Raw genomic sequence first — 26,300 nt, forward strand, 5'->3', positions numbered from 1 at the left:
GCTTTTTTCGTCCAAAAGCATTTTTCATCAATTTACTCTAAAAATTAATCTACTACGCTCCTCCTGGTCTACACCATAACAGTTATCTGGTTGTAATAATTATATATTATTAAACTCTATCTATCTGTATTATTTTTATTAAGACAGTGTATTTTTACACTAGTTAAAAAATTAATCTAAATACTATAACAAAAGAATGTTTAATCATTAAGGTTGCTTTTATTTGGGTTATCAGGTTGGATGAGATTTTTAGTATAGTTAGTAGGCCGTTTATATTACGAAATGGGGTCTGAATTGGAGTGAAAGTTGCTGCTTTACTGTAAAATCTTTATATATAACTCAACCCGTCTAAACTAATTTACTATATAATTATGTCATTCACTTAATTATGAACCTTTCTTCACAGTTGTTGTGAGTATTATGAGGTTCATTATTGAAGTTTATCATTTTTTTAGATTTACTTGTATTATCTATTTAATTAATTTAATGTGATATTTCTTAGCCAGTTGCAGTCTCCCAATTAAGTGGATGTAATCATGGATTATTATTTTTTTTATTGCCATTATTTGGATGCCTATACTTTTATTGCTTCGTAACTAATTTATGATTTTTTTCACTATGGTATCTAGAATAAGTCTATGTATTCACGCTTAAATTTGCACGTCCACATCTCTCCCTATTCATCACCAGGAAAAGAAAAAAATAATAATAAATTAGTCAACAAATAAAAAGGTAAAAAGTTCTCTCTTCATACAAGACAGTATTTTCCTAATTGTGTCTTTCGAACATGTTTTCTCAACAGAAAAGTATACATAAGAGTTGCATGACCGACGCTTCTAGAAATTCATGTCAACTAACTTATAATTCAAACTCGTTACTCAATATTTTGAAATAGATACTGCTATATTATCGTGTATCATCTATATTGCAAACGTCGTTCTCTTTTGATGCATGCCCTTCACTAGGACAATCACTTCCCTATTTCCTTTGAAGACGTCAGATGGTATGATTGAATCATTTTTTTCATGCAGTTTTTATAAGTTTTTTATTTTCCACTTGTTTTATTTCATTATCTGAGTTTTGTTTATTTCTTTTAGCTTTTGGATCGATATGGATGTCCGAAAAATATACAGTAAAATAATTTACTAAGTCAAATATGATAGAAAAAATAAAGTAGAGGAATTTGCATCTCTGACAAATTAGTGAAATAGTTCTCTTTGGAGAAACTTATTGCTAAAAGAAATACAAGAGGATACAGATAACCAATCATTAGACACTTTTTAGGGTGAAATTGCTATTTTATAATTTAAGAAGTCAAAATTCCAATTAGACCTACTCTGAGGGTGCATAGTGCAAATTAGCCCTTTTTTGTCACCGAAAAGGAAAGAAAGTAACAGCAATGGAAAGCTTGGTTGCACTTTCGAGTCTGGACCCCACCTACTTACATCTTTGGATTATGTTTGGTGGTTTTTTTTAATTGTTATTTTTTTTATTTTTTAAAATATTGACTTTGTCAATTGTGACATTTTTATCGAATAATTTGCAGTTTTTATATTTTTACGTAATTAGAAATCAATCCAGAAAATGATTTAATAAATTAATAAAATAAATATTTTCTTTAAGTCTCGATTATATAATTCAAAATTGATTTTAAATGGTGTGAAAATCAATTTATGTTTATCTTTTATCACATCAGTTTTTAAACGCAAAATCAAAATTATTTAGGCTTTGTTTGGTTTTATGTTTTTGCTTTTTCCAAAACAAGATAAAACATACTTAATGTTTGTTTTAGTATTTTTTTACACTTTATCTGTGTGTTTTTTTATTTTTTAACTTTGTATATAATATATATATACACTTATATATATAATACATAAAAGAGGTATGATTTACAATAAACATTGATTTTTGTCTCCCAAATACCAACATCAAACCTGCAACACTTATTTTAAAATATTTTAAATTATCTCAAAACACAAATCCAAATATATCATCTATTACACACACTTATCTCTATTTTTCTCTCTCGATCTCCAAAATACAAAACAAAATACTCAAACTACATATCTAAACACTATGTTAGATATCTCCTTTAAGTGTCTTCAATGGTTTCTATATATACTTTATTATTTACTGAGAGTACTTTTTTTTGTATCTCATTTAATTTTAATCTGTCATTTATTTTTAAATTAATTATTATTTTTTAATTCTTTCATTTATCACGATTTTTCATAATTATCTTTTGGTAGTTTATTTTTTTCCTCATGCATATTTTGAATTCTCCAAGCCGAGGATGCCAACAGCTCCTTTCCTACCGATTGTGGTGGTGCGCAACCGCCAACTGAGGATGTTGCAACCCCAGCCAGCCAACGAGCTACCACCAGAGCCATTAGATTAGGATTTTCCTTGGTAATTTTAATTTATTCGCATTGTAAAATGTATAATTTTTTTTAAATTAATTATTATTTTATTGTACAAATTCTGATCTCCAAATATTTATTTTTCATAAAATACTAAAAAAATTAAAACAATTTAATAAAAAAACATAATAAATATTTGGGACGGATATGGGGACGACAACTGTCAGACATACAGTCCTCATCACATATTATGTCTCATACTAATGTGGGAAGGATTTTGAGACAACATCGGTCGAAAATTACTATAGAATTTTTGGGACGATAATTGTGACAAATTCCGTCACATATTCCATTCCAAATTTATTTTAGTTCTCAAAATAATTTGAGGCGATTTTCGATGACTTTTCCATCACAAAATCTATGTCGCAATGTTTCCCACTAATTTTTGGACAAACTTTTCAAATGATTTGACAATTATATATAAGATTTTCTACCCAGAGGCCGTAGAAAATTCTCTAGTTTTATCCTTCCATCTGAAATTTCATCCTAAATCAAGCATTAATTTTTTATCCTTTAAACAAATTTTCCAACAACAATTACCAGACCATCCAAAAATCAATACAAGTATTCCGACGACAATGCTTTTTCATCAAAATTTTTAAGTGGATATTACTATTTTATCCTCGTTGATTTTTTTGAAAAAATAAAAAATATTTTAAAATGTGTAAAAATTTTTAAGAGTGGATAAAATAAATAATTCATAAAATTATTTTATAATATATATAATTATAATTTATACTCCAAAAGAGTATTTTTCATCTTTTTTTAATTAACGAGAGATTTTACGTTCAAACTCAAATTCCCCACCGCTATCTCCATTGTAATAAAAAAGAAAATGGAGAGTGAAAATATGAAGTAACAAAAGGAGATGAACAATTACACCGATACAAAGAAAATGATTACTACGAAAATAAAAAAAAAATTACAAATACTGCGAAGGGAAAAAAGAAAAAATAATAAAATAAAATATCTGACCATCCAACCAATGTATATACATTTAATCCTCTGATCCCCAACCACAATCATCTTTTAATGTATTAATTTTTGTTGATCGATGGATGTTGTTCTTCCCTGTCCTCAATTTGCGAATGTATTTACCATTTCAGCTTTGCTGGGAAATACTGCAATAAATTAAAGTTTTTTATATTAGAAAAACAACAAAAATTGACTAGGAGTATATATATGTATATATATTTATTTAATAAAAATTACCAACAAAAAAAAAATATTTACTTACCTTTTCAATGAGGGAGAGGTAGTACGGCTTCACTTTGTCAACATCGACCCGAACTTTGCTCTTGCTGTATAGATCGTATTTGCTGCACATTTGAATAATTACTTTAAGTTATGTAACGCTCAAATAATAATGAAAATGATGTAAAATCTACGTTTATATGGAAAAGGGTATATATAAATATATATATATATATTATTTATTAATATTTACTTGAATATCTGCAGCCACTTCAAGTTCTCTTTATCCTCCTCATTCATCAAGTGTGTGTAAGCTCCAGCTCTGTGCAAGGCTGCATTGATGGAACCATCACATATTAGGCTAACATATCTTTGAGTTAGGCAAAATTGTAATTTCAGTTCGATAAGTATAAGGGGCGGTAATTTTAGTCTCGTATGAATTCATTTTAGTAATTTTTTCATGTAAAAAATTTTGCATTAATGACAAAAATAGTCGAAATATACTGAAATGCCCAGAAAAGGGCACTTTTCAGACCATTTTGATCATCAATGGCCAAAATTTAAAATTACAGAACTAAAATTACCACCTCCTCTTACATACAGGACTAAAATTATAATTTTTTCTTAAGAGTAATAATTAATTAAAAGAATCCTAAGTTCTTACGATAGAACGAGTGGTAACGGACGATGAACAATGCAGCTGAAGGTAGAGTAGTCCCGTTTTCCTTAGCCACCTACGAGTATCAATCACAAAGTTTTGGATTAATTGTTGATTCCAAATAGCAAAAAGTCACTAAATCACCAATTTTTTTACTATGTAAACTTACCAAGTACATATAGTCGTCGTGCCCCCACGACATGACAACGTTCTCTAGGCCACATCCTTCTTCGTAAATCCCATTCTTGGTGTTGTATGCAGGATTGTGAGTGTCGGAATTGTCCTTGAAGTACTGAAATTTGCATGGATATATGTTGTTACCCAAATTAACATAAGTTGCTAATTTTATTACATTAACATGGGATTTATATCAAGAAAACTAGCTATATTTTTGGATATTGTCTATTAATTTACCTTGTGGTGAACAATGGACTCATCAAATGCACATCCAAGAGGGAATGTATCACCAACAACAGCCCATTGGGGCAACCCTCCAAAGCTAGGAAGAAGCAGCACTTTTCCAAGATCTGCAGTCCATATGCAAAATAAGATTACAATTACGATAATATCCAAATAATCACAACCCTTCATGTATATAGAACTGTATATGATACCGTGGATGAGGGCAGTCAAATGCAGCCAATCCTCATGGGGGTAATCCTTTCTGATGGCCTCTGCAGTTTGCAGCAAGTGCTCAATCTGGGGTTCATCCAAATCAGGATCGCTGTCATCTACCACATCGTTCAGCAATTCGCAGCATTCCCAAATGCTCATCTCCACTCTATCAAGTTTTCCGTACTTTTCCCTCATCTTCTTCACCTGCATTGCATTCAAAATTAGCCAAATCCCAATCTCTAAAAACTATCTTACAACTTCACTTGCTTGTTTAATCTAATCAAACACTTTTCCACTTACAAAGTCATACGTCTGATTGATGTGGTTCAGTCGGTAGAACTCCTCAACAGTCTTTTGTCTCTCGCTTTCCGCATTGTAATCTCTTTATAAAATTTCAACAAACATGTAAGTCGTTTTCTATAGCATATGGTTCATTTACACTCAAATTTAATCAATGTTTCAGTATATGAATAATTTAAATCAACAAATACGTTCAAATGAGACCAAAAAATAATAAACAAACTACTATCGAAGTAGACATACAATTATTAAAATAATAAACATGAATGTGGGACCCGAACTCAACCTTACCAATTCAGTAAGAAAGTAGTATTCTAGTTCCAATTTGAGATATTTTGACATATGTAGGATGTAGTTGAAAGGAACATACCTAAAGGAGTGGCCAAATGAGTTGATTTCTGGGGCTTCAAATCCAACTTGTGGTTCCAATTTGGGAAGGGCAAATCCTCCATCCAAGATAAGTTCATTTGTGTCAGAAGGGATTTTCTTGGCATCCACTTGTAAGCCTAAAAAAATAAAAGAAAAAATCAATGTATCATGTACTATTATTATTATTAAACAAAATGTATATAAAATTTTGAATCGATCGATACAACTCGACAATTATAAAAAAAATGGGTATAATTCGAAATCTGTCAACAAAAACTAAAGAAAAAACAACAGAATCATCGTCTTAATAATAACGACTCATTTATCATACAAAAGTTTCTAACGTGTGTTGGACATGCGTTGAATCGCAAATGATATTTTGAATATATTCCAAGAAAAAGAAATGAAAAATTGAAAATTACCAAGATCAGGCTGCTCAATAGCAATAGTCATCTTCTCAAAAGAAAAAAGATTGATAGCAACAAGGACAAGGGGACAAAGAAATGTATATAACTTGTGAATATATGTTGTAGAAATGCGATGATGGGGTGTGGGAAAATGGAGGGTATTTATAGGGGGTTAAAAAAGTCCTTAATTGACAATTGAAATATCTCAAGTCCTCAACTGTAAATCTATTTCAAGTCCTCAACTGAAAATATGCACTTCTGTCTTAGCTGTTTTTTGCTGCTTCTATCCCCAAGGAACCGCTCAAACTTGGACCACTATTTTGATCTTCTCTGGACACTCCCTTTTAGCGCGTGCACTTCACGACGCTTGAATATGCAGGACACTAGGAAGGACTTTGTGGACACGCGCTCGTTTGAGAGTAGGGAAAATTGGAAGAAAATAGGTGATGAGTCAGCTGAACGTGTACGTCGGTATTATCTATATCTGAGAGAGAGCAGAAACGGGGGTCCCAGTGACGCGGAACACAGTCATATCCTACGCCCTTCACGTTTTCTTTATTACCTACGGATTTCGACGGCTGAGCTGTGAATCACCAACCCCATCCAGTATGCTTAGCCGACGTCCACCCTTGCGCCACGTCATCTCCCCTCATTTCCCCACCGCTCAGAATAATTAATTCCAGGTTAATTTGATTAACACGCTATTCTGTACTTGTAATCGTACTCAAAGCAGGTGGAGAAGTAATATTAATTTCCAGCGCTTTTCAAATGTTTGACTCATATTTTCCAACTAATTGTAGGCCTAAAATCGTGTTTTGTTGAGTTAGAAATACAATTTTCAGATTTTAGCATATTCTATAAAATATTCCTATAGAGATCATAGATTGTATTTGGATCGATTAATTTGAAATCCATAATTTTGCATCTGTAATAATAAATTTCTTGAATTTGTTCGAATAATTCCAAATTTACATTTTTTTAATATTTCGTCTTTATATTTGAACTATAATTTATTGAACATTTATGAATTTTAAATTATTTAAATAGTAACCATCCACATATTTGGTTCGAATTCAAATTCATCAATTCAAATGTATCTTGGCGATATTTTGAGAGAAATCTACATTTTTACTTAATTTTGTTTGAAAAATTAAATTTGTTCTTTCAATTTTTATGTTTGTCGTTCATATTTTACTCGTAGGTCCCACAAACAACTGCGAGCTTGTAAGCTGGTCGACGTCTCTTTTCTCTAACAATGCGTATTTTCAAAACAAAATTGTGAATCTTATACGAATTAAAAAAAAAAATAATACATTATACAGTGGAGCGTCAGTGGCGTTGCGCACCACATAAATATTGAAATTGAAAATTTTAGTAATTTAACATTATAGAAAAAGAGAATCTATATAACAAGTAAATTAAATTAAAATATTAAAGAGGTGGAATTCGTAATCAATCAAGTAATTTTATTAGAACTGCAAAAATGCCCTTCATGAGATCGTGAAGCTGGTGGCATTACGGGGAAAATAAATAAATTACAATAAACTTTTTTAAAGATTATCGTAACTATGAATATTCTTTTATTATTAACAAATTACAAATACCCTACTAATGTTCGATATAATTATGTAATCATTAAATGAAAGTTTAAATTATCAACTTTATCCTTACAGTAAAATAAAAATATTATAAAAAAAATGAGACGAAGTGGACGAAAATTTTTAAAATTCGTAAACAAAAAATTTATTCAATTAACCATAAAATTTTCTTAAAACAATAAGTAGGATTATAATTCATAATTCACAGGACTTTTAGTCAGTTCCAAGTAAAAAAATGGATGAAAATTTAATGAAGACTAATGAATTTGGCTAATTATTAGCCGATTATTAAAATTAAAGATAACAGTATTTTTTAAAATAATAAAAAATATTTATAATTAAGTCAAATATTAAGAAAATTCGTTATAATTTAGCGCCAAATATATATATATATATATGTTGGTGAAAAAATCTAAAAATTTCATTACTGTACTAGAAGTGAAGTGCAGGGCGGAAATATCTTGAAAACTGTTCATTACAACTCTGGAGTTGTGGTGTGACGTGAAACCACGTTTCAACCAATAAAATGTCCAAATACTACAAGAATCTGCATATATTTTTTTTTCGATATGGTATAATTATAAATACATTATTATTCTATAAAAAAATATAAATACCTTTTAATTTTAATTTTCGTGCAACAACAATCTTATTACATTAGTCTCTATTAGAATTTTTCATCTAATTTTTATAGTAAATTATTCAAAATATCGAATAATGAGTTATACTTTTATATATTTTCTAAAAATATTTATAATATTTTTGTGAACTAATATTCTCTATAAATATTTATTATATTTTTTAATATTTAAAAAATAAAAAATTTCAACAAATGTGAAATAGTAATTTTCACATCACCGTCTAAGAGCTACATAATTATTTTCAAGAAAAATACATGCTACATTCCTGTGATATGGGTAATATTGGGGTGTTAGAAAGGGGAGGGGGTTTGTTGGGGTGGGCATTGGGGAAAAGAGTTGGCCGAGGGTGGGGAGGGGAGGGAGGTGGGGCTGGGCATGGGGAAGAGGGGGTTTAATTTTATTAATTTTTTTTAAAATAATATTTTATAATTTGTAATTTATAATATACAATTGAAAATTGATTGAATCTAGACATTTAATTGTTTATAAATCTGACGGATGAGATGAATACACTAGATCCAATGACTTTTATGCCAACAAAAAAGATGCAATGATTATTGAAATAAGAAATAAAATATAATAGCAAGGATATAATGATTATTTAATAAAAAATTAACACCGTTAAGTGATTTCAATAGAGAGGGGGCAAGTAAGTATGTTTAGGAAATCAGACGGGTTATTTTGCTTATTTTTAAAACATAAGAGAATTTTTAACTGAATTTTTAATACTCAGAGGAATTTTATGCAATTTGGTCTAATTTATAATACATACAAATATTTATTAAAAAATAAACATACTATTTTATATATAATATGTATTATTTTTTATAATATAGACATTTTTATTTAAAATAAAAAACAAAAAAAAACTACCCCTTACCCACCCACCCACAAACCAGCCCCCGCCCCTAAACTTGCCACCGCTCATCCCCTTCCCCCTCTCCTCCATGCCACTGCCCTCCTCCCACTCCCTCTCCCCTCCCCGTAGCCATTGCCGTCTCCTTCCCCCACGCCATCGCTTCCCCTCTCCCCTCCCCTGTCGCCGCATCCCCCTCCCTTTCCCCCTCCACTGCCTCTCCTTTCCCCTCCCTCCGCTGCCTTTGTCCTTCCATCTTCCCTTCCACGTCGACGTCGTCTTACCTTTCCCCTCCATTTTTTTCCCCCTTCTTTCTTTGTGCCGTCTCCATTGCCGGCCCCTCCCCCTCGTGCCCACCGCCCTCTCCGTTCTTCTGCGCTCATCGTCGCTGTTCTCTTTATCTCTCTCTCTCTCTCCATATATATATAACTATTAATTATATGTTTTTATATATATTCATTTATGTATTTGTTAAAAATTATAATCCTCAATTGAAATAAATCAAAATCTAGGCTGTGGATTTACTAATTCAATTTGGACCTAAAATTCAAATTAGATCCAACGATTATTAAATAAGGTTATAAATATAATTTTATAATTAAAAATTAAAAAAAATATATGAATTAAACGAACTTGCTTGAGAGGTGTAATTGCTCTATTTTTCTTTTCACAGGAGTAATTTGTTATTTTTCTTTCAGGAGGTAATTTGCTCATTTCATATAATATAGGGGATATATGCATTTAACTCAATTATTTTTAAATAGTAAAAAAATATTTATAATTATATAAAATTTTTAAAAAAATTAACTGCAATTTACCCTTACATTTAGTACCTACTCAATATTGTTCCGATCTTGACTTTTATTGCAAACTTAAAAGATTAATTTATCAATAGGATATGCGAACAGATACGTACATACAAAGATCTTTGATAAAGACAACTTCATTATCCACCTCAAATAGGATGTTAAGTCCATTGATTGAAAACCATATTTTCCTACAACTTGGGATATATAAATATATGTTCCACCTTCTTCACTTGAACAAAGGAAGAAATAAAATAAAATATAAGGGGCTACTGTAATTTATTTTATCTTTTACAAATGAGAAAATTATTCTCTTATAAAAAAAATAGTAATTTATCTTCTATGTTATTGAAAATGAAGTAATTTACCTTCATGTCAAGGGCGGTAAATTATTTCATTTTAAATAATATAGGGGGGTAAATTGTTATATTTCAAAAATACAGGGGTGTAAATTGCTATTTTTTTCATGGGGGTAAAATAAAATATAAGGGTTTAATGCAATTTATCCCTATACAAATGAGCAAATTGCTCCTTTATGAGGAAAAAAAAGTAATTTATCTCCCTGTGTTATTTAAAATGAAACGATTTACCTGGGTAAGAGAGGTAAATTATTGCATTTTAAAAAATATAGTGGGATAAATTATTTTTTTTATATAAAGAGATAATTTGTTTATTCGCAATATCACAAAAAATTTATTGTGTTTTTCTCAAAATATAAGTGTCGGACACATTTTTATTTTGCTATACACACTACAAAAAAGGCGGGATTTGACATGGATCCAGCAGACCGTTCAAAAGCCAGTTCCATATTGGAGCGAGTATTGGAACATAATAGGAACGGACCTTGGTAGATGACGTCATGATCCCCATTTTTTATGTGTTATTTTTTTGGAACGATCAAACCATGCCAATATTTTTATTCATTTGCAGTTGGAGCGGGTTGAGGGCGACTGAGGTAGCGTAAGTACCTTACTAATATTTTCTCAAAAAAATAAATTTTGGTTAAAAGTACTAATGATTTTATTTGTTTTGCAGAAGACGTTCCAGAAACTGATAAAGCATCATCAACCTCAATTTATCGCCGATAACCACCATCACCCCACTGTATCGAATGCTTCGGTGGTGATGGCCTAACAGTAAATCTGGTTGACTGCAGTCGGGAGCAAGAACAAGGGTCATGTAACTAGCCTTGGTTTAGAGGCCCAATTCTCCAATCAAACCTATACAACACCATTGTCACCCCCCACCGGCACAACCAAATCCAGCCATGTTGAGGGAGATGCAGGCCAACTCCACGACTTTTGGACCGCGACAGCCGACCGCCTCCACTAAGCACAGCCTCCGACAGAACTGTTCCAAAATTGTTTTAACATCCGATTCAAATTAATTCCGTCAAATTCAAATTATTCCAAAGGAGATTTTTTTTTTTTTCTTTTGGTGGTAGTGACAGTCTGATCTTTGTTGTAACTTTCTGATATTATTTGCCATTCACATTAAAAGTTTGCAAGTTGGCCTATTTTTTTGTTTTTATTATTTATATATTAGTATTATTTTGTTTTATTGGGGTTTGCAAGTTGGCCTAGTTGGGATATTTTCATATTTCATGTGTGTCTTTGTCTACACATATATGTAACCGACATGTAAAATATGTGGCGCGTATTTGTCAACGTTTGAAATTATTTTCTTACATATATTGTGATATTTAGGTAATTCCAATGAATTAATACATGCGTTATTGAATATAATAGTTATTTGTGTACAATGATTCGATATTATACATGAATATATTTAATTAGTTATAAAGCATTGATTGATGCATGAATATAATCAATGAAACATATATGAATTCATTTATTTTCAATACATATGTACTAAATTTGCTGAATTTAAAAAGGCCCTCTTTTAACTAATAAAATATTAATTTATCGATAAATTAATATCTCTCTAAATTAATAAAAATTCATGGTGCCAAAGTTATTAATTTATAGAGTTTTTACTGTATAATGTAATTTTGAGGGAAAAAATATTATAATCATGATTCCAGGTTGAGTTTAAAACTTCAACTAGATGATTGGCCCTTCTTGGGTTTAATGATATTTAATCAATCAAATGTTATTTTGGTTAATTATATTTGGACCTTTAGAAAATGTGAATTTACATGTTCTTTTATGAAGTTTAAAAATTATACTTATACCTCTTCTGAAAATTCTCAACCGACCTCTCACTTAGAGTTTGGACGAAAAATACTAACATCAATAAAAAATATTTATAAAACTTTAATTTTACCCCTCATTTAAAAATGCAGAAAAAATAGTTACTTGCTGCTTCCAACAACTTGATCAAATTGAATACGAGGTCTTTGTTGGCGCCCTTTTAGGGTGACGTGTGGAATTCAAGTGACATGGCACCTTGCTGATTGGGCCCTGGGCGGTACAAGTACTGTGCTGGAGATCTTTGTTGTTTGAGAATGATGTTCAAGTCACTAGGGTTTGAATCTGTTGGGTTGAGAGAACGAGAGCCTGAATCTTTAATTTGATTTTTGAAAATTGTTTAATAAGGATATAAAAAATATATATAGAAACAAAAGGTATAATAATTATAATTACATTTTATATAATTCTTTAAAATTGAGGGGTCTATTTATAGCCCGTAGTTTTATGATATAACATAATCGTTTAAAGTTCAATTTATAATTACTAACAATAACAATTTTAATATTGTGGCTTAACATTTTATTACTAACAACTTTCTTTCTTCTTGAAATACTCATCAGGAGTGACCAACAAAATCATCGGACCGTCCAATCAATCAGACCAACATGAACTGTATCGTAATTAACGGGCTAAAGGAGAGTTGGGTTGATCTTAGACTAATATAAAATACCAGAATTCAATAATCAAATCCCTTTTTATAATTAGTTGAAATATGAATTTTCATAAAACTTATTTTTTCTATGTTGTAAGTCTGTAATTCATAAAATTACAATACATTGAAAACTCATACGTTAGTCAATGATTCGTACTGATATAGTTTATATTGCAGAATATGTTTTAAAATTTTCGAGAGACTCATAGAATGATTGTAACTAATTTATTTGGCATGTATATTTTTATTTGTGACTTTTAGTATATGTGTTTTGAGTTTAAAAATTTTATGTATTTAATTAGGATAATTGAACTTTGAAATTTATTTATTATACATGTAATTGACTTTATACTAAAGACTGCACAACCTTTCCCAATCCAATTAGATTGCAAAGTGCGGTGGATGACTGTCGAACTGGACTTGGATTAAAATTTTTAAAATAAAAAATATTTGTTAAGCCAAAAAATTACTTAAATTGATCCAACCTGTATCGCGACTCTAGTACTCATATAAATTTTATCAAATATGAGATGAATAATTTTTTTTTCCAAAAATAATTATAAAAAATTAATTCAAATGACACAGTATTTGCATTAAGAAAAATAACTTTAAACCGTTCATCCATTCTAATATAAAATAGAAAATCACTCCTCACTAACAACTGACAGTTTATAACACTAAAATATCAAATTTTTAATTTGTAATTATACCCTAAAATATTAATTATCAACATAATAATTTATTTATTTTAAATAGTCCACCTTATTATTTGACCAGCAATACCATATGTCATCCATATTTATTCATATTAATCATTTGATCCACTTCAATTATACATAATTAAAAATATTACAACTATTGCACGCCATAGTGGCTAGTTTATAATAAAATTTTTTGCTCAAATCAAATTTAATTAAACAAAATCAATTACAGAACAAGTGAATACACTTGATATGTGTGATTGGTCACTTTTTTAAAATTATACACTAATCACATGATAAATATATTACAGTTAGGACTCATTTACTTAGCGTGATGAGAATTAAGTGGTACAGATAACTTTTGAATTCCAATTCAGCCATAACGGCCTGCAATAGCGGGTTTTATTATTAATATCGAGCTAATTTAAAATAAATAAATAATTAAAAATGATAAAAATAATTTTATTATATAATTAATTTACATTTAATGAATAGAATTAGAGTTTCCCATTCACAATAAAGCAAACGGTGGAGTAAACGAAAGCTGACAATCAGTTTGGTGCAGAAGTGGGCCCACGCTGGAGGTGCATGGAAGAATTTCAGCTTCGGTTGCCTCAATTTCTGCGGCTGACGTGGTTCCTTTGCTTTAATCTCTCCAACCGCATTGTCACCACTCACCTAAACTTCAAATTACATTTTTGCCCCTCCAGTTCTGGGCATGTCGTACACTTGGCAAGCTCCCGCATTTGTCTGCTTCTGTACGTGGAAATGTGCTTTTGTCCATTTAGGACCTTCTCGGGGTAAAACTGTCATTCTATTTAAATATTTTCTCCTCTTTTCCATTTTTATCCCTCAATTTATACTACGGCTGAGTGCGGGTTTAGGGGATCTTGACTCTCACTTAGAGCGCGTGGCTCTTCACCTCTTTGCAACTCCTCTTTCTTTTTTATACCACTAGACTTTTGTCCAAATTACTATGCCAATATTTACCATTTATTAATTTATTCTTGATTTATTTATTACATCAATTACTGAAAATTTAAATTAACTCTAAACAATAAATAAAGTTAAAATTTGAACGCATACATATAGAGTTTTTTATATTTGTAGTTACGTGAGACACGCGTGTTGAAATTTCAAATAAATAAAAAAAAGAATAAACTTTTTTGAATTTCAAAATGACAATTATGGATGTTTCTGCAAGTAACGACTCATCGTCATTGCTAACGGGTCCAAAATAGAAAAAGTTAAAAATACTTGTTAGTCATGTCGGTAATTGATTGATACAGATAACGTGTGCCTGCACATTCGAATCAAGGAAAAAAGGTCAAGACCGATGAGTTTGCAGCGCGTTCAAAATCCTATAAATGTTGGTAACGATCTTGAATTCGTCACACAACAATCATTAGTCACACATAGTGTTCTGATTGTGTCGAACTTACACACAACATCAATCATATCTAATATTCAATGATGTCATATCGAACAAAATCCGTTATAATAATTGTTCTTCAATGAAATAAAAATAAAATGACCCCGTAATAAATTTACAATACATAATCGATAATAACAATTCTTTATTCTCTAGCTGACATTAAATTTATTTTTTAAAAATATATCCCATTTATCTTGAGTATATCACTCTTCTTATTATTTTGGGTAAATTACAGCTACTTTTTATGTGATTTGGTATAATTATAAATACCTTCTAGATCATCTTTTGAACTGTCCAAAATGTCATTTTAAAATATAAATTATAATTTTTTTTATATATTTTTTTCAAAATTTTTAAAATAATTATATAAACTAATATACTCTATAGATTATTTACTTCACCAAGATTTTTTTTTAACATCTTTTCAAACTTTTTAAAAAAGGAAATTACAACCGTAAAGCAACAAATTCTATCTTACTGTCTAGAAACATCTACATAATTATTTTTTATATAAAAAATTAAAATATTTATAATTATATCAAACCTGATATCAATAATTCTCCCAAATGCTCCAAAACAAGGCTCCATTCTCTACTCCAAAATTTTCAAACATCCATTCCATTAAAATTGTGTGAATTCAGGCGCGTGACGCAAACATTCTCCCTTTTTCTAAAACCATAATTTGAGGTCAACAGCCAATTCAGACAACTCTTGCCTATAAATAGGGAACCCGCCATGCACTTCTTTCCCCACTCCATCACTTCTTCACTCTCTTTTAGCTTCTCAGCACCCAACCATGACTGTCATCATTCATGGTAAAACCAATCCTCCTCATCATCCTTTCTACATTTCTATTTTCAAACGTTTAGCTATGTATCTTGATTCAAATTTGTTGTATTTGATTGCTGTTTGCTGAAATTCTGTTCGAAAATATTATATTTTACGTCCCACAAGTTAGTAGTTTTGTGATTTCAGTCCCATTATTTTTCGCATTTCGTAACTTCAGAAAAATTGCAATCTTAGTCACAAGTTTTAGTTTTGTAAAATTTATGATGGAAGCATACCACGGAATAAGCTCCCTCAAGTCTCGAGGGGGCGTTGCTGATGATTCTGTCAAAAAATTAATGAAATTAATACTTGGGACTAAGATTATGATTTTTTTGGAGTTACGGGACGCGATATTGTGAGTTCAAAAATAATAGGATCAAAATAGAGGACGTAAAATACAATTTCTCCCTCCAATCCATCAATCTATTTTTTTTTTTGAATAATATGTTCATCGATAATCTCAACTCTTAATTACGTTGAGATTCATTTTAACCTAATATGGCTCACATACAGCCAGTAACTTGAGTTCACTTGTCATGTGATTAATTTATATACACAACGCTAATATTCTGCTTGTGATATACATTCATATTTATCGTTTTTACCAAGTTCTTTTACTAATTGACGTTAGATCCTTTATTCTACGGGAGCGACGACGAAGCCGACGAGCTCTTCCTGCCGGAGGTTGTAGAGGAACAAGCACCGCCACAGGAGGAGGAGGAGAAGCGTGAAATAGCCATTGTTGAAGTTGGCTTCTTCGCCCCTGAAAACAATGCTTTTGGCAATTCGTTCAGGTTCATATGCATTAATTAATTATATATTAATGTACTTATATATATTTTTTACAGTGATTAATTAAACACTCATTAATCAATGTTTAATTTCTTGGTTTAATGCATTATATATATATAGGAACTACCAGCAAGAGAGCCTGAGGAGGATTATCGTGGAGGAATTCTACAGGAAAAATCACACCTTCCAGACCTATGATTTTGTAATAATAATAATTAATCTTTATAAATATATTATATATATATATATATATATATTCAAGCATGAAAAATAATTTATATATAAAATTAAATTTTTATATTTGTTTAATTGAATGATAAATAAGAAAGATAAAATTAATAACCAATCAAAATTAATAAAACAAATTTACTTTAAATGTATATGCGATTAATTAATTTCATTATAAAAAATATGGAAGAAAAATGACATTTTAGACAATTTATATATTTTTGTGATCCAAAGTAGTCATTACAGCAGTCTCCGATTCAATAATATTTATACAGATACATAGATTTTATCAAAAAATTATAATCTTTTTTTTGTTATATTTAAAATTAATTAAAAGGCGATGGCAAAGAAAGAAGAACATGGGAGATTGAATAAGGGAGTGATGAGCATATGGGAGTGTTGCGAACTGCTGAATGAGTACGTAGACGAAAGTGATCTCGATTCGGACGAACCCCCGATGGAGCATCTTCTCCAGACTGCCGAAGCTATCAGGAGGGACTATCCCCATCAAGATTGGCTTCATCTCACTGCACTCCTTCATGGTATTTTAATTTAATGAATACACACACCACATACTTACACATCTTAAATAATGGGATTAATTAAATTTACTCTCTATATAGAAATGTAATTAATTTCTCATGCATGCAAATTACATAATTAAGCTTCATTGTACGTACTGTATTTTTTCGTGCAAGTATCGGAAAATACTTATCCAAATCAGGTACTGATAATTGATTATGAGAATTAATATGCGTACGTAATTTTTTTTTCCGAGCCCTTTATTTATTTTTAATTAAAAATATTTTTAAATTAATAATATATATAATATACTTGTGATTGATGCAGATTTGGGTAAGGTTCTTTTGCATCCAGCATTTGGAGGGGAGCCCCAATGGTGTGTTGTTGGTATGTTAATTGATCATCTCTCTATTTTTTAATTTTCCCTATTAATTAATGATGTTAGGGTAAATCACATCGGCACACCAAAGGTTAGATTTAATTACATAAATATTCTCTTATTTTTATAAAATTATAAATACATCCCTGAAGAGGTATTAATGTAAATTATAATTACGATCTCAAGAGACGAACTTGTAATTTTTCAAAAAATATGGAATATTTATGTAATTAAATTTAATATAAAAAAGTGTCGATATAATTGACTGTAAATGCTAATAAATTAGTTTTTCAGGTGATACTTTCCCTCTGGGGTGTGCATTTAGTGAGGCTATAGTCCACCACAAGGTACAAATTATATACATTGAATATTTTGCAATAATTGTATTAATTAATTAATTAATTATATAGTCTACAGAAAATTTTATTTTAATTACTTAATTATACCTTAATTAAATGGTGAAACTGATTAATAATTATTAAAACCTGCAGTTTTTCATACAAAATCCAGATAGTCGCAACCCCGAGTACAACACCAAATTGGGTATCTACATAGACAACTGTGGGCTTGAGAATGTCACCATGTCATGGGGCCATGATGAGTACATGTACTTGGTAATTGTTAATTAACTACTTTAATTAATTATACTTAGCACTAATTAATTTTATTAATCTCACCATTAATTAATTAATTATCGTTAATTAATGTATAATAACAGGTAGCAAAGGGCAATAACACCACTCTCCCACCCGCTGCACTCTTCATCATCCGGTACCACTCATTCTACGGTGAGTTAATTATTATTATTAGAGTAAATTACATCGACGTCCCTAAGATTATGTCTAATTATATAGATATTCCCCACTCTTTATAAAATTATAAGTACACTCTTGGAAGGTTTTGTGTGGGGTTTTCTTTTTTTATCACAGTTTACAATGTTAAAGAAATGTACTTGTAATTTTTCAAATGATAAGGGGTATTTGTGTAATTACACTTAATTTTAATTTTTTTTATGTTAATCGATGGATATATAAATAGCTCTGCATCAAGGAGGAGCTTACACTTACCTCATGAACAACGAGGACAAAGAGATGCTCGAGTGGCTGCATGTCTTCAAGTAAGCATCCATAACTACATACACGCACGTAAATGTCTTTTATATCTGTGCATGATTTAAATTTTTGTGTAATAATAAATAGGTTTGAAGGTATTTCAGTAAATGTATATTTTTTCAAGTATAGTTAAGTTATTTCAAACCCCTCAATACAGATTTATAACAATTAAATTTACATATACATTATGTGCAATCGTTTTGGTGAGACAGAAAGTACGATCTTTACAGTAAGAGCAGAGTGAGAATCAACCAGGAGGAAGTAAAGCCCTACTATCTTTCCCTCATCGAGAAGGTCCAATCCACGTCTATTGAATTAATTATAATTAATATATATTTTTTTTTCTACTCCAAAATTTTGATATATATATGTGCAGTATTTTCCGGCGAGGCTGAGGTGGTGATCATCAAGGGTAGTCATGATGAAGATGGAGGCAAGAAGTTTGAATGAATTAGTACAATAAAACATGCATGGCGTACCTACAAATAATGCATATTGAGGTTGCAAGTCAGAGGCTTACTGCATGCCGTGCATGTCTTGTGCTTTATCTTTTTCAACTGTTGTAATGTAATCATCATTCATCAGTCTGTTTTGTGAAATGAAATGTTTGAACCCATATATGCACTAAGGGCTGATCTCATCCTAAGATAATTTGAGCTTCAAAAATTAAAATAAACTATCTAGAGAAATTTTGTCATCAAGAAATTAACAAAAATTTCTCAGCAACAAGATTAAGAAAAAGATTAAAAACTTTAATTTCAATCAACTAAATTAAACCATAAAATATAAAATAAATCAAATCAAATTAAGTTAATCTTTATAAACAAAAATATAAGAAAATTAAATATTAAATACTAACTTTTGTGTTTCCTAAGTCTATTTACCCTCTTCTTGTGATATTTTAGGAAAATTAAAGAAGATTTGAAAATAATTTTTTGTTGGGTGGGAAGAAGATTTGAATAAAGAATAAAAGTAAGTTTTTTTTTTTTTTTTTCAAGTGTATGGTATCCGATCAAGTAGTTCAGTTGGGGAGCCCTACTTGAAACCCGACTCAATTAACTTGACATCCATTTTTTTAGAAAAAGAATACAATAAAGATCATCTCAAGGCGGGAAAAGGTGCGTTTTCCCCCCCTTTTAATGCTTTGTTCGTCCATACTAACATCTAATTTAATGGTAAGGACAAAACATGTTGAAAATATAACAGTTTGAGGACTAATAATATTAAGCCTGAAAGTTTAAGAACCAAAATCACAATAAATGATTAAGTATAGGGATCAAAATTATATATTTTTTTTACACAAAATCGATGTGGCGATCCATAATCATTCGGATTGAATTTTTTCTATTTCAATTCATTTTACTTCTTTTATTTTAATTAATATATACATATATATATATATATAAAGCACATACAGAGACTATATTGTTTATTTATTTAAAAAAATATTTTATATACGCGATATTTATATTTTAAATAAAATAAAATAAGATTATTAATTTCGTGGATTATTTCTTCGATTGGGAAAAACTGATAACTGAATTAAGATTTTTCTGATTATTAATGCAATGTCGGAACCCTTTTCCCTCATCAAACCATGAAATAGTTAGCCCCCTTCAAGCAAACGGATTTCTCAGCCTCAAACGTCAAACCGTCTTCAGTTTTCTCCTCCGAAATCGCCGTTGCTCAGGCCGCGTGAAGCCGATTCTAGTGGCAGTGATAACTTGGAACATTGGAACGATTTCGTCATCCGGCCGCAATCGGGCTAACTGTGATGCTCAGAGCACTACTTTGGAGGTCTGCTGTTGGGCAATGCACCGCGGGTGCTCCTTTTTCCCAGTTAATGTTGTGTGTAAGTTCTTTTATTGTTATATACCAATGTTATGTGCTTCGGTGACTTTCTTAGCTTTATTGTTTTGTTTACATTTTTAGCCGTCTTTGCTGTCTTTATGTTGCAGAGAGGAATGCACAGTAGGAATAAGAAGGCGATGGAGTTCATAGCCAAAGGGTATAGTGCTTTGCAGGAAGTTGATCGAGTTATTGATTATTGTGAACTTAATGACAAGCGTCTCATCCCTTTACTTAGGGTAATTTTCATGCTTGAATACGAAATTTAGATAATCGAATTCTGTTATTATCATATTTCTGGCACCATGATCCCTTTTATTACATTTCTTGAAATTAGATTGGGGTTTCTGGATGTGCTGGAATGGTCAACTCGTAGTTGGTCAGATTTCAGTAGAATATGGAGTAATTGTGTAGAGGTCATGGCTTGATTTGGTACTTAGATTAATTCTTGATACATGATCGTTGATCCTATAGTATTGTGATCCTATAGTTTGTATATCCACTTTTTTTGAATCATGTGGATTGTTTTGTGTAATGGATTTTCATTGAATCATTTGAGACTGTTATGAGTAAGCTTATGGACTAGCTGAAATGCTTGACCGGTTATCTGCTAACATATTAAACAAGTTCCAATCTCTTACTGGATAAACTCTACTGAAATGCATGTCTATTGTGCTCGTGGTTTTTTGTTTTTTGTTTTCTTATTTATTATAATTTATTTACCTGTTTCTTCTTTGTGTGACTTGTGTTACTTGCTGATGAATCCCATGTATATTTATGAGGTCACAATGTTGGATTCTTCTCATTTTACAGAGAATTGGCAAGCTTGCTCTGATCTAATATTTGATCCATGATTGAATAAGACTGCACTTAGGTGATAATTGATATAGACCTGAAATTATTGCGTTCTTTTTGTTTCTTAGGCTATTGCTTGAGCTTTTGTTGTAGATTAAGTCTTTCTATAGCAATTTTCTCTTGATTTAGGAAGTTTTAGAAGGTAAATGTTATTTTGTTAATTGGGTTCCAGAGGGCGCATCATCTAATTTCCCCTCTGCCTCCACAACTTTGTTATAGTGGTTTAAGTTTTCTTTACCTAACGGCATATCTGGTTTATTTATTATCCCAAAGTAAATCTTACATGTCCTGGTTTTTTTTATGCCTAATTGTTCCAGCAACATTCTTTGTTTTGGTTCCTGTTGTCAGGCAGCAAAAGAACAGTTTGAGTTGGCCCTGGAAGCTGACAACTCGAACACTCATGCTAGGTATTGGTTATCCAAACTGCACCTCAAATACCATGTCCCCGGTGCAAACAAAGCAGTGTAAGTAGCAACATACTTTCCTGATGTATCTAGTGATGTTTCTATTTGACTTATTGGGTGGGCGAAAATGTTACATTTGTTAATGTTGTTCAGTACTTTGTTCGAACTCCTTATATTTGTTTACCCTTACTCATCATAACAGAGGGGCTGCTTTGCTAGTGGAAGCTGCTGAGATGGGTGATCCAGATGCACAGTATGAACTTGGCTGCCGCTTAAGAGTTGAGGTTAGACATCTAGTAAACCAAGGAGTCTTGTGTTGGTTGAAACCCTCTATTGCCACTTTGTGGAGCTAAAATTACTTCGCAGATTTTAACCGTATTAGTGCGAAGCTAAAAATAATAATCTTCTATTACCACAAACTCATCCTTTTCAAGTACAATGAAAATGAAACAAGTTATACGTGCAAATATCAATAATTGATAACATCTGTTAGTGTATATATATATGTGTGTGTGTGTATAGATAGATAGATATGTATATCTCTAGACATTTCGACCGCAATAAGTTGCAAGCAGAACAATAACAAAGAATAGTCTTGTCTAGAACTGGTGTTACTTTAACTTGCTCCATCTATGTTTTAATTATAAATAAATTGTCATATGCTTAACATAATAAAATAATATAAATTAACATTATCAAATAATATAATATTTCTTATGTATATTATATTTCAAGTATTAGAATGTCAATAGTAGGAATATGGTATAAAATTCATTTTCAACTCATTCGATTTGTCACCTTGTAACGTCATTTCATTTTATGGATTTGATCAATTTTCATTGAAAATTAAAGAGTAGAAATATTATGGAAGATGAGAACTAAAATAAATTTTTCAGAAAATATTAGAATAATTTCTTTTTATATTTTGCATTTTAAATTTGACCCATATTTTGACAAATATAAAAAAACTAGCCCCCATCCCCAGAAATGTATTCGAAGCTCCTGTGGAGTTATCTGCTTTGTATCTGTTCTTTGCTCTTTCAATTTTTGAATACTCCATAGGTATATTTGATGCATATTCTACCTCTATTTGAGATGTATTGATATCCACTACAACGTATTTAATATTATAATATATTGCCCTTTTAGTAGTACCCATGCATCATAGGTAGGAACCAACTTGGTACTTTTGACATTAAACTATTGTAATCTCTCCCACATAGATTCATCTTTATTCATATGTCGCTGCTGGACTCTGAGCTCTAGTACTTCTTTTCTGGAATTCTTGTCAAACGAAGTCTCTGACAGTCTCATGGGATTTTCACCTTTCAAAACGTATTTATTGGTTATGGTTTTTTCGCCACAACCGCACCATCTTCATGTCCACCTTCCTTTTGAATTTCTGAAACGCATATTAGAATTGATTGAAACATAGTTCGTGGAAAGATGGTGGTGTCTGTAGAAAGATTTTAAAGTAGTATTTTAATCTTTTGCTCAAGAGAACTTTAACTGCAATTTTAATTCTGTTGAGAAAGTAATGTTGCTTATATTTTTGGTCATTTCTTTATCTTGTTCAACAGAGAAATTTTTGTTCTTCATATTTTGGCAGAATGATTATGTTCAATCTGATCAACAAGCATTTTATTATCTGGAGAAGGCAGTGGACCAGGTACTTTCTGATGGCTCGTAGAAGATACTGTATTCTTTAGTGTCATGCTGGAACATATGGTGGATGAGACCTTACTAGAACTTGTCATTTTAGTTGCATCCTGGTGCTCTCTACCTCTTGGGAGCTGTGTATTTGAGTGGGGATTGTGTGAAGCAAGACATTTCGTCTGCATTATGGTGTTTCCACAGAGCATCTGAGAAGGTAGTCAAAACCTATGCTTGTTGAGATATAACTGGTCTTGGTACAGAAATAGGGTTGTCAAATTCAACTGCTTGCTACTACATCTCAGCAAAAAGTTGTGGAAAGAATTTGATGGCTTATGATTCCTCGTTGTTTAGCTGTTAGATTTGTCATATTGTTCTAGTAAGAAACGTTGCATCAAATAACATTCTCTCTTTGATTTCATTTAGGGCCATGCTGGTGCTGCCATTGCCTATGGATCACTTCTTCTTAGAGGTTAGTTCTTTCCCATGGAAAGCCGCAATTTGTTTTCAAATGTTCAAGAATTATGTAATGTTTGAGGAACTTGGATTTTGATGGATATTAACGCATTAGCTCCTGCTCTGATTGCTGGTAAAAATGGGCGAAAAAGAATGAACTGTTGAATAGCTGAAGAAATATGCGTATCTTAACTTAATAGGAACGATGGTGGATTTCTATTTCATTAATATCTTCGTCCATCCCCTTCTTTTTTCTATGGTAAGGTTCTGCTATGTGCATTGCCCATACCTATGTGTTACGTACTTGTACACCGTATGTCTACCATTGATGCTCGTATTTCCCTTTTAATGTCCTCAAATAATGTTCCATTTGCTTAGATAAGACTTTTCTCCTGAAGTCTACTCACTTAAAAGTAATGTTGTAACCCATTCTCTCAACCATTGAATTGATGTTAACTTTTAAGGTAAATTACAACTTCCCTTGAGGTTTGGCATAATTAAGAATACTCTTTCGTTGTTTGCAAAATTATAAATACCTTCACGATATTTGATGAAATTATGTAACCCTTGGATGGAGGTATGAATTTGTCAATTTTGCCCTTACTGTATTTTTTATTTTTATTTTTTGAAAAAAATTGTAAAAAAATCTTACGGGGTGGATGGGAACAATTGAAAATTATAAAAAAAATCCATTTAGTCCATAAAAAAAATATTTTTTTTAAATAAATAAAATTGTAGTTCTTAGTCTATAATGGCATTTTGATTTTATGTAGCTACTTGTCCTTCCCTTTGCAGTTGATTTTATGTGTAGAAACCACAAACATGATCATCTTTCAGGTTTCTTTGTCACTTATTGATTTGACATTTTTGTTACAAATGGTCTAGGTGTTCAACTTCCTGAAACACTTACCAAGTTCAATGTAAAGAAAGGATTCTCAAACAGAAAATCAAGGAAGGATGCTGCAAGTCCAGAGTCTAATCCCGTTGAGTTGGCGAGACAACAATTTGAAATTGCTGCCAATGCAGGATGTGATCTTGGCTTGAAATGGTTACAACGACTGGAGAAGGAAGAGAAAAACCTGCTGAGTTCTTAATGTATTATCAGAACATTGTGGGCGGATGCCCTTCAAGTCATGCATAAGGTTAGATTACAAATCTGCTTCTGACGATCGTATAATCTTGCTAGATAGCCCATGAATCGTGGAATGAATTTCTACTAATTCTTTTTGAAATAGTTTAACTAATTTAAAAAAATTCATGACGAACATCAACTTTACAGAGGTAAAGTGCGCATTCCACGGTTGCCATTGTCCGGTTATTTATTTTTTGTTCTTTCTGGTATAATATCAGAATGAAAAATTGTGTTAGGCACTCCTAATAACTATGTAGGAAGCTCACTAGTCATGCTAAGATTTATAAGTTTTTAAAGAAGCTATTCATTCAATAACCAAAAGTGTTGAATAATGTGTACTTATAGGCTTATATGGAAGATAAACACTGGATTGGCTAGGCTAATTAAGTCGAATCATATTTAAGTATGGCCGTTGGTTGATGGATCTATCCAAACTCATGACGTTCAAGCTTAATAAAAGTGAGTCAATGTTACTTAAGTTACATTCACGCTATACAAAGTTACTTTCGCCACAAATAATTCATTCACGCTATAAAAGTGACTTTTATATACACAGAATAAATTCACAAAAAAAGGCAACTCCCAAAGCTTTTTGCTATGATGAACTTCTACTACCATAAGTTCCACCTCTTCATTGACATCAAACCTCAAGATTTTGATATTATATTCTAAATTACCTCGTAATTCTCCACAAATTAGGAGAAGATTGCATATCTAATTCAAGAACAAGTTCCATCTCTTGGATTGACGTTTAGAGGGTGATTGTTATGTGGGAATGAAATGGATATTCCCAAGTTCATTTTGACATCTATGATTGGTATGCTTTAGGTATAAGAATACTTATTTTTTTAGATAAGGGATTGCCATTTCCTCTCTCAACATGTTGGGAATGAAAGTTATTTTATCTTTTTTTTGTTGTTGGTATTGGATTAATATTTAGTTTTAATTGTGGTTAAATTTAAGTACTTCTTGTGTCTAGTATTGAAAAATAATTATGTATGTATGGTAATAAAAAAGTGATATTTAATTATTTTACTCATTCAAAGTATTTCTCACTTGGTATTGAATAAATAATGGTAGATGTGAATATGAGAACGATATAACGAATTATGACAAAAAGTTACTAATAAGAACGAATTTGTATGCTAGAAATTGCTTATCTTAGAAAATCGTCCTTTGCTTGAGGGGGCTGAACTTAGTTTTATAGCTGAAGTTTCCCAGTGATG

The 26,300-nt window shown here is 31.0% G+C and overlaps 3 protein-coding genes across 4 annotated transcripts; 2 read left to right on the top strand and 1 right to left on the bottom strand.

Annotated features, from left to right (window-relative positions):
• Positions 1-3,296: 3,296 nt before the first annotated feature.
• On the bottom strand, positions 3,297-6,137 carry MIOX2 (myo-inositol oxygenase 2). Its single transcript, XM_011095367.3, has 10 exons — positions 5,979-6,137; positions 5,558-5,693; positions 5,188-5,269; positions 4,887-5,091; positions 4,687-4,799; positions 4,442-4,564; positions 4,279-4,348; positions 3,868-3,946; positions 3,658-3,739; positions 3,297-3,541 (listed from the first exon to the last, which is right to left on the bottom strand). The coding sequence occupies exons 1-10, from the start codon at positions 6,007-6,009 to the stop codon at positions 3,515-3,517; spliced, it is 948 nt and encodes a 315-aa protein (XP_011093669.1). The 5' UTR covers positions 6,010-6,137; the 3' UTR covers positions 3,297-3,514.
• A 9,434-nt stretch (positions 6,138-15,571) lies between these two features.
• On the top strand, positions 15,572-19,344 carry LOC105173577 (inositol oxygenase 1). Its single transcript, XM_011095368.3, has 11 exons — positions 15,572-15,680; positions 16,325-16,487; positions 16,606-16,687; positions 17,051-17,255; positions 17,563-17,622; positions 17,909-17,961; positions 18,106-18,228; positions 18,333-18,402; positions 18,653-18,731; positions 18,939-19,020; positions 19,103-19,344. The coding sequence occupies exons 1-11, from the start codon at positions 15,662-15,664 to the stop codon at positions 19,127-19,129; spliced, it is 963 nt and encodes a 320-aa protein (XP_011093670.1). The 5' UTR covers positions 15,572-15,661; the 3' UTR covers positions 19,130-19,344.
• Positions 19,345-20,265: 921 nt separating this feature from the next.
• Positions 20,266-25,207, top strand: LOC105173578 (binding protein). 2 transcript variants are annotated; one of them, XM_011095369.3, is made up of 8 exons: positions 20,268-20,578; positions 20,685-20,813; positions 21,778-21,893; positions 22,036-22,117; positions 23,443-23,502; positions 23,596-23,703; positions 23,913-23,958; positions 24,828-25,207. In XM_011095369.3, exons 1-8 carry the CDS (start codon positions 20,501-20,503, stop codon positions 25,034-25,036), a joined length of 828 nt encoding a protein of 275 aa, XP_011093671.1. In that variant the 5' UTR covers positions 20,268-20,500; the 3' UTR covers positions 25,037-25,207. The 2 variants fall into 2 exon arrangements, with proteins under 2 accessions (XP_011093672.1, XP_011093671.1); XM_011095370.3 differs by lacking the exon at positions 23,596-23,703 and having other exon boundaries at positions 20,266-20,578.
• Positions 25,208-26,300: the final 1,093 nt, after the last annotated feature.

Source organism: Sesamum indicum, linkage group LG11 (genome assembly GCF_026168435.1).
Source record: "Sesamum indicum cultivar Baizhima isolate 11 linkage group LG11, ASM2616843v1, whole genome shotgun sequence".
In the NCBI taxonomy this organism is placed as follows: domain Eukaryota; kingdom Viridiplantae; phylum Streptophyta; class Magnoliopsida; order Lamiales; family Pedaliaceae; genus Sesamum; species Sesamum indicum.

Bases quoted from the DNA above. Each gene is read 5' to 3' on its own strand.
- MIOX2 (XM_011095367.3), bottom strand. From the start codon at position 6,009: ATGACTATTGCTATTGAGCAGCCTGATCTTG. The intron at 4,349-4,441 runs GTAAGTTTACAT...TGATACTCGTAG, and splicing joins ACGACGACTATATGTACTTG to GTGGCTAAGGAAAACGGGAC. The intron at 3,542-3,657 runs GTAAGTAAATAT...AATTTATTGCAG, and splicing joins ACCTCTCCCTCATTGAAAAG to TATTTCCCAGCAAAGCTGAA.
- LOC105173577 (XM_011095368.3), top strand. The intron at 18,229-18,332 runs GTAATTGTTAAT...GTATAATAACAG, and splicing joins ATGATGAGTACATGTACTTG to GTAGCAAAGGGCAATAACAC. The intron at 19,021-19,102 runs GTCCAATCCACG...ATATATGTGCAG, and splicing joins ATCTTTCCCTCATCGAGAAG to TATTTTCCGGCGAGGCTGAG.
- LOC105173578 (XM_011095369.3), top strand. From the start codon at position 20,501: ATGCTCAGAGCACTACTTTGGAGGTCTGCTGTTGGGCAATGCACCGCG. The intron at 23,503-23,595 runs GTACTTTCTGAT...TTGTCATTTTAG, and splicing joins TGGAGAAGGCAGTGGACCAG to TTGCATCCTGGTGCTCTCTA. The intron at 23,704-23,912 runs GTAGTCAAAACC...GATTTCATTTAG, and splicing joins TCCACAGAGCATCTGAGAAG to GGCCATGCTGGTGCTGCCAT.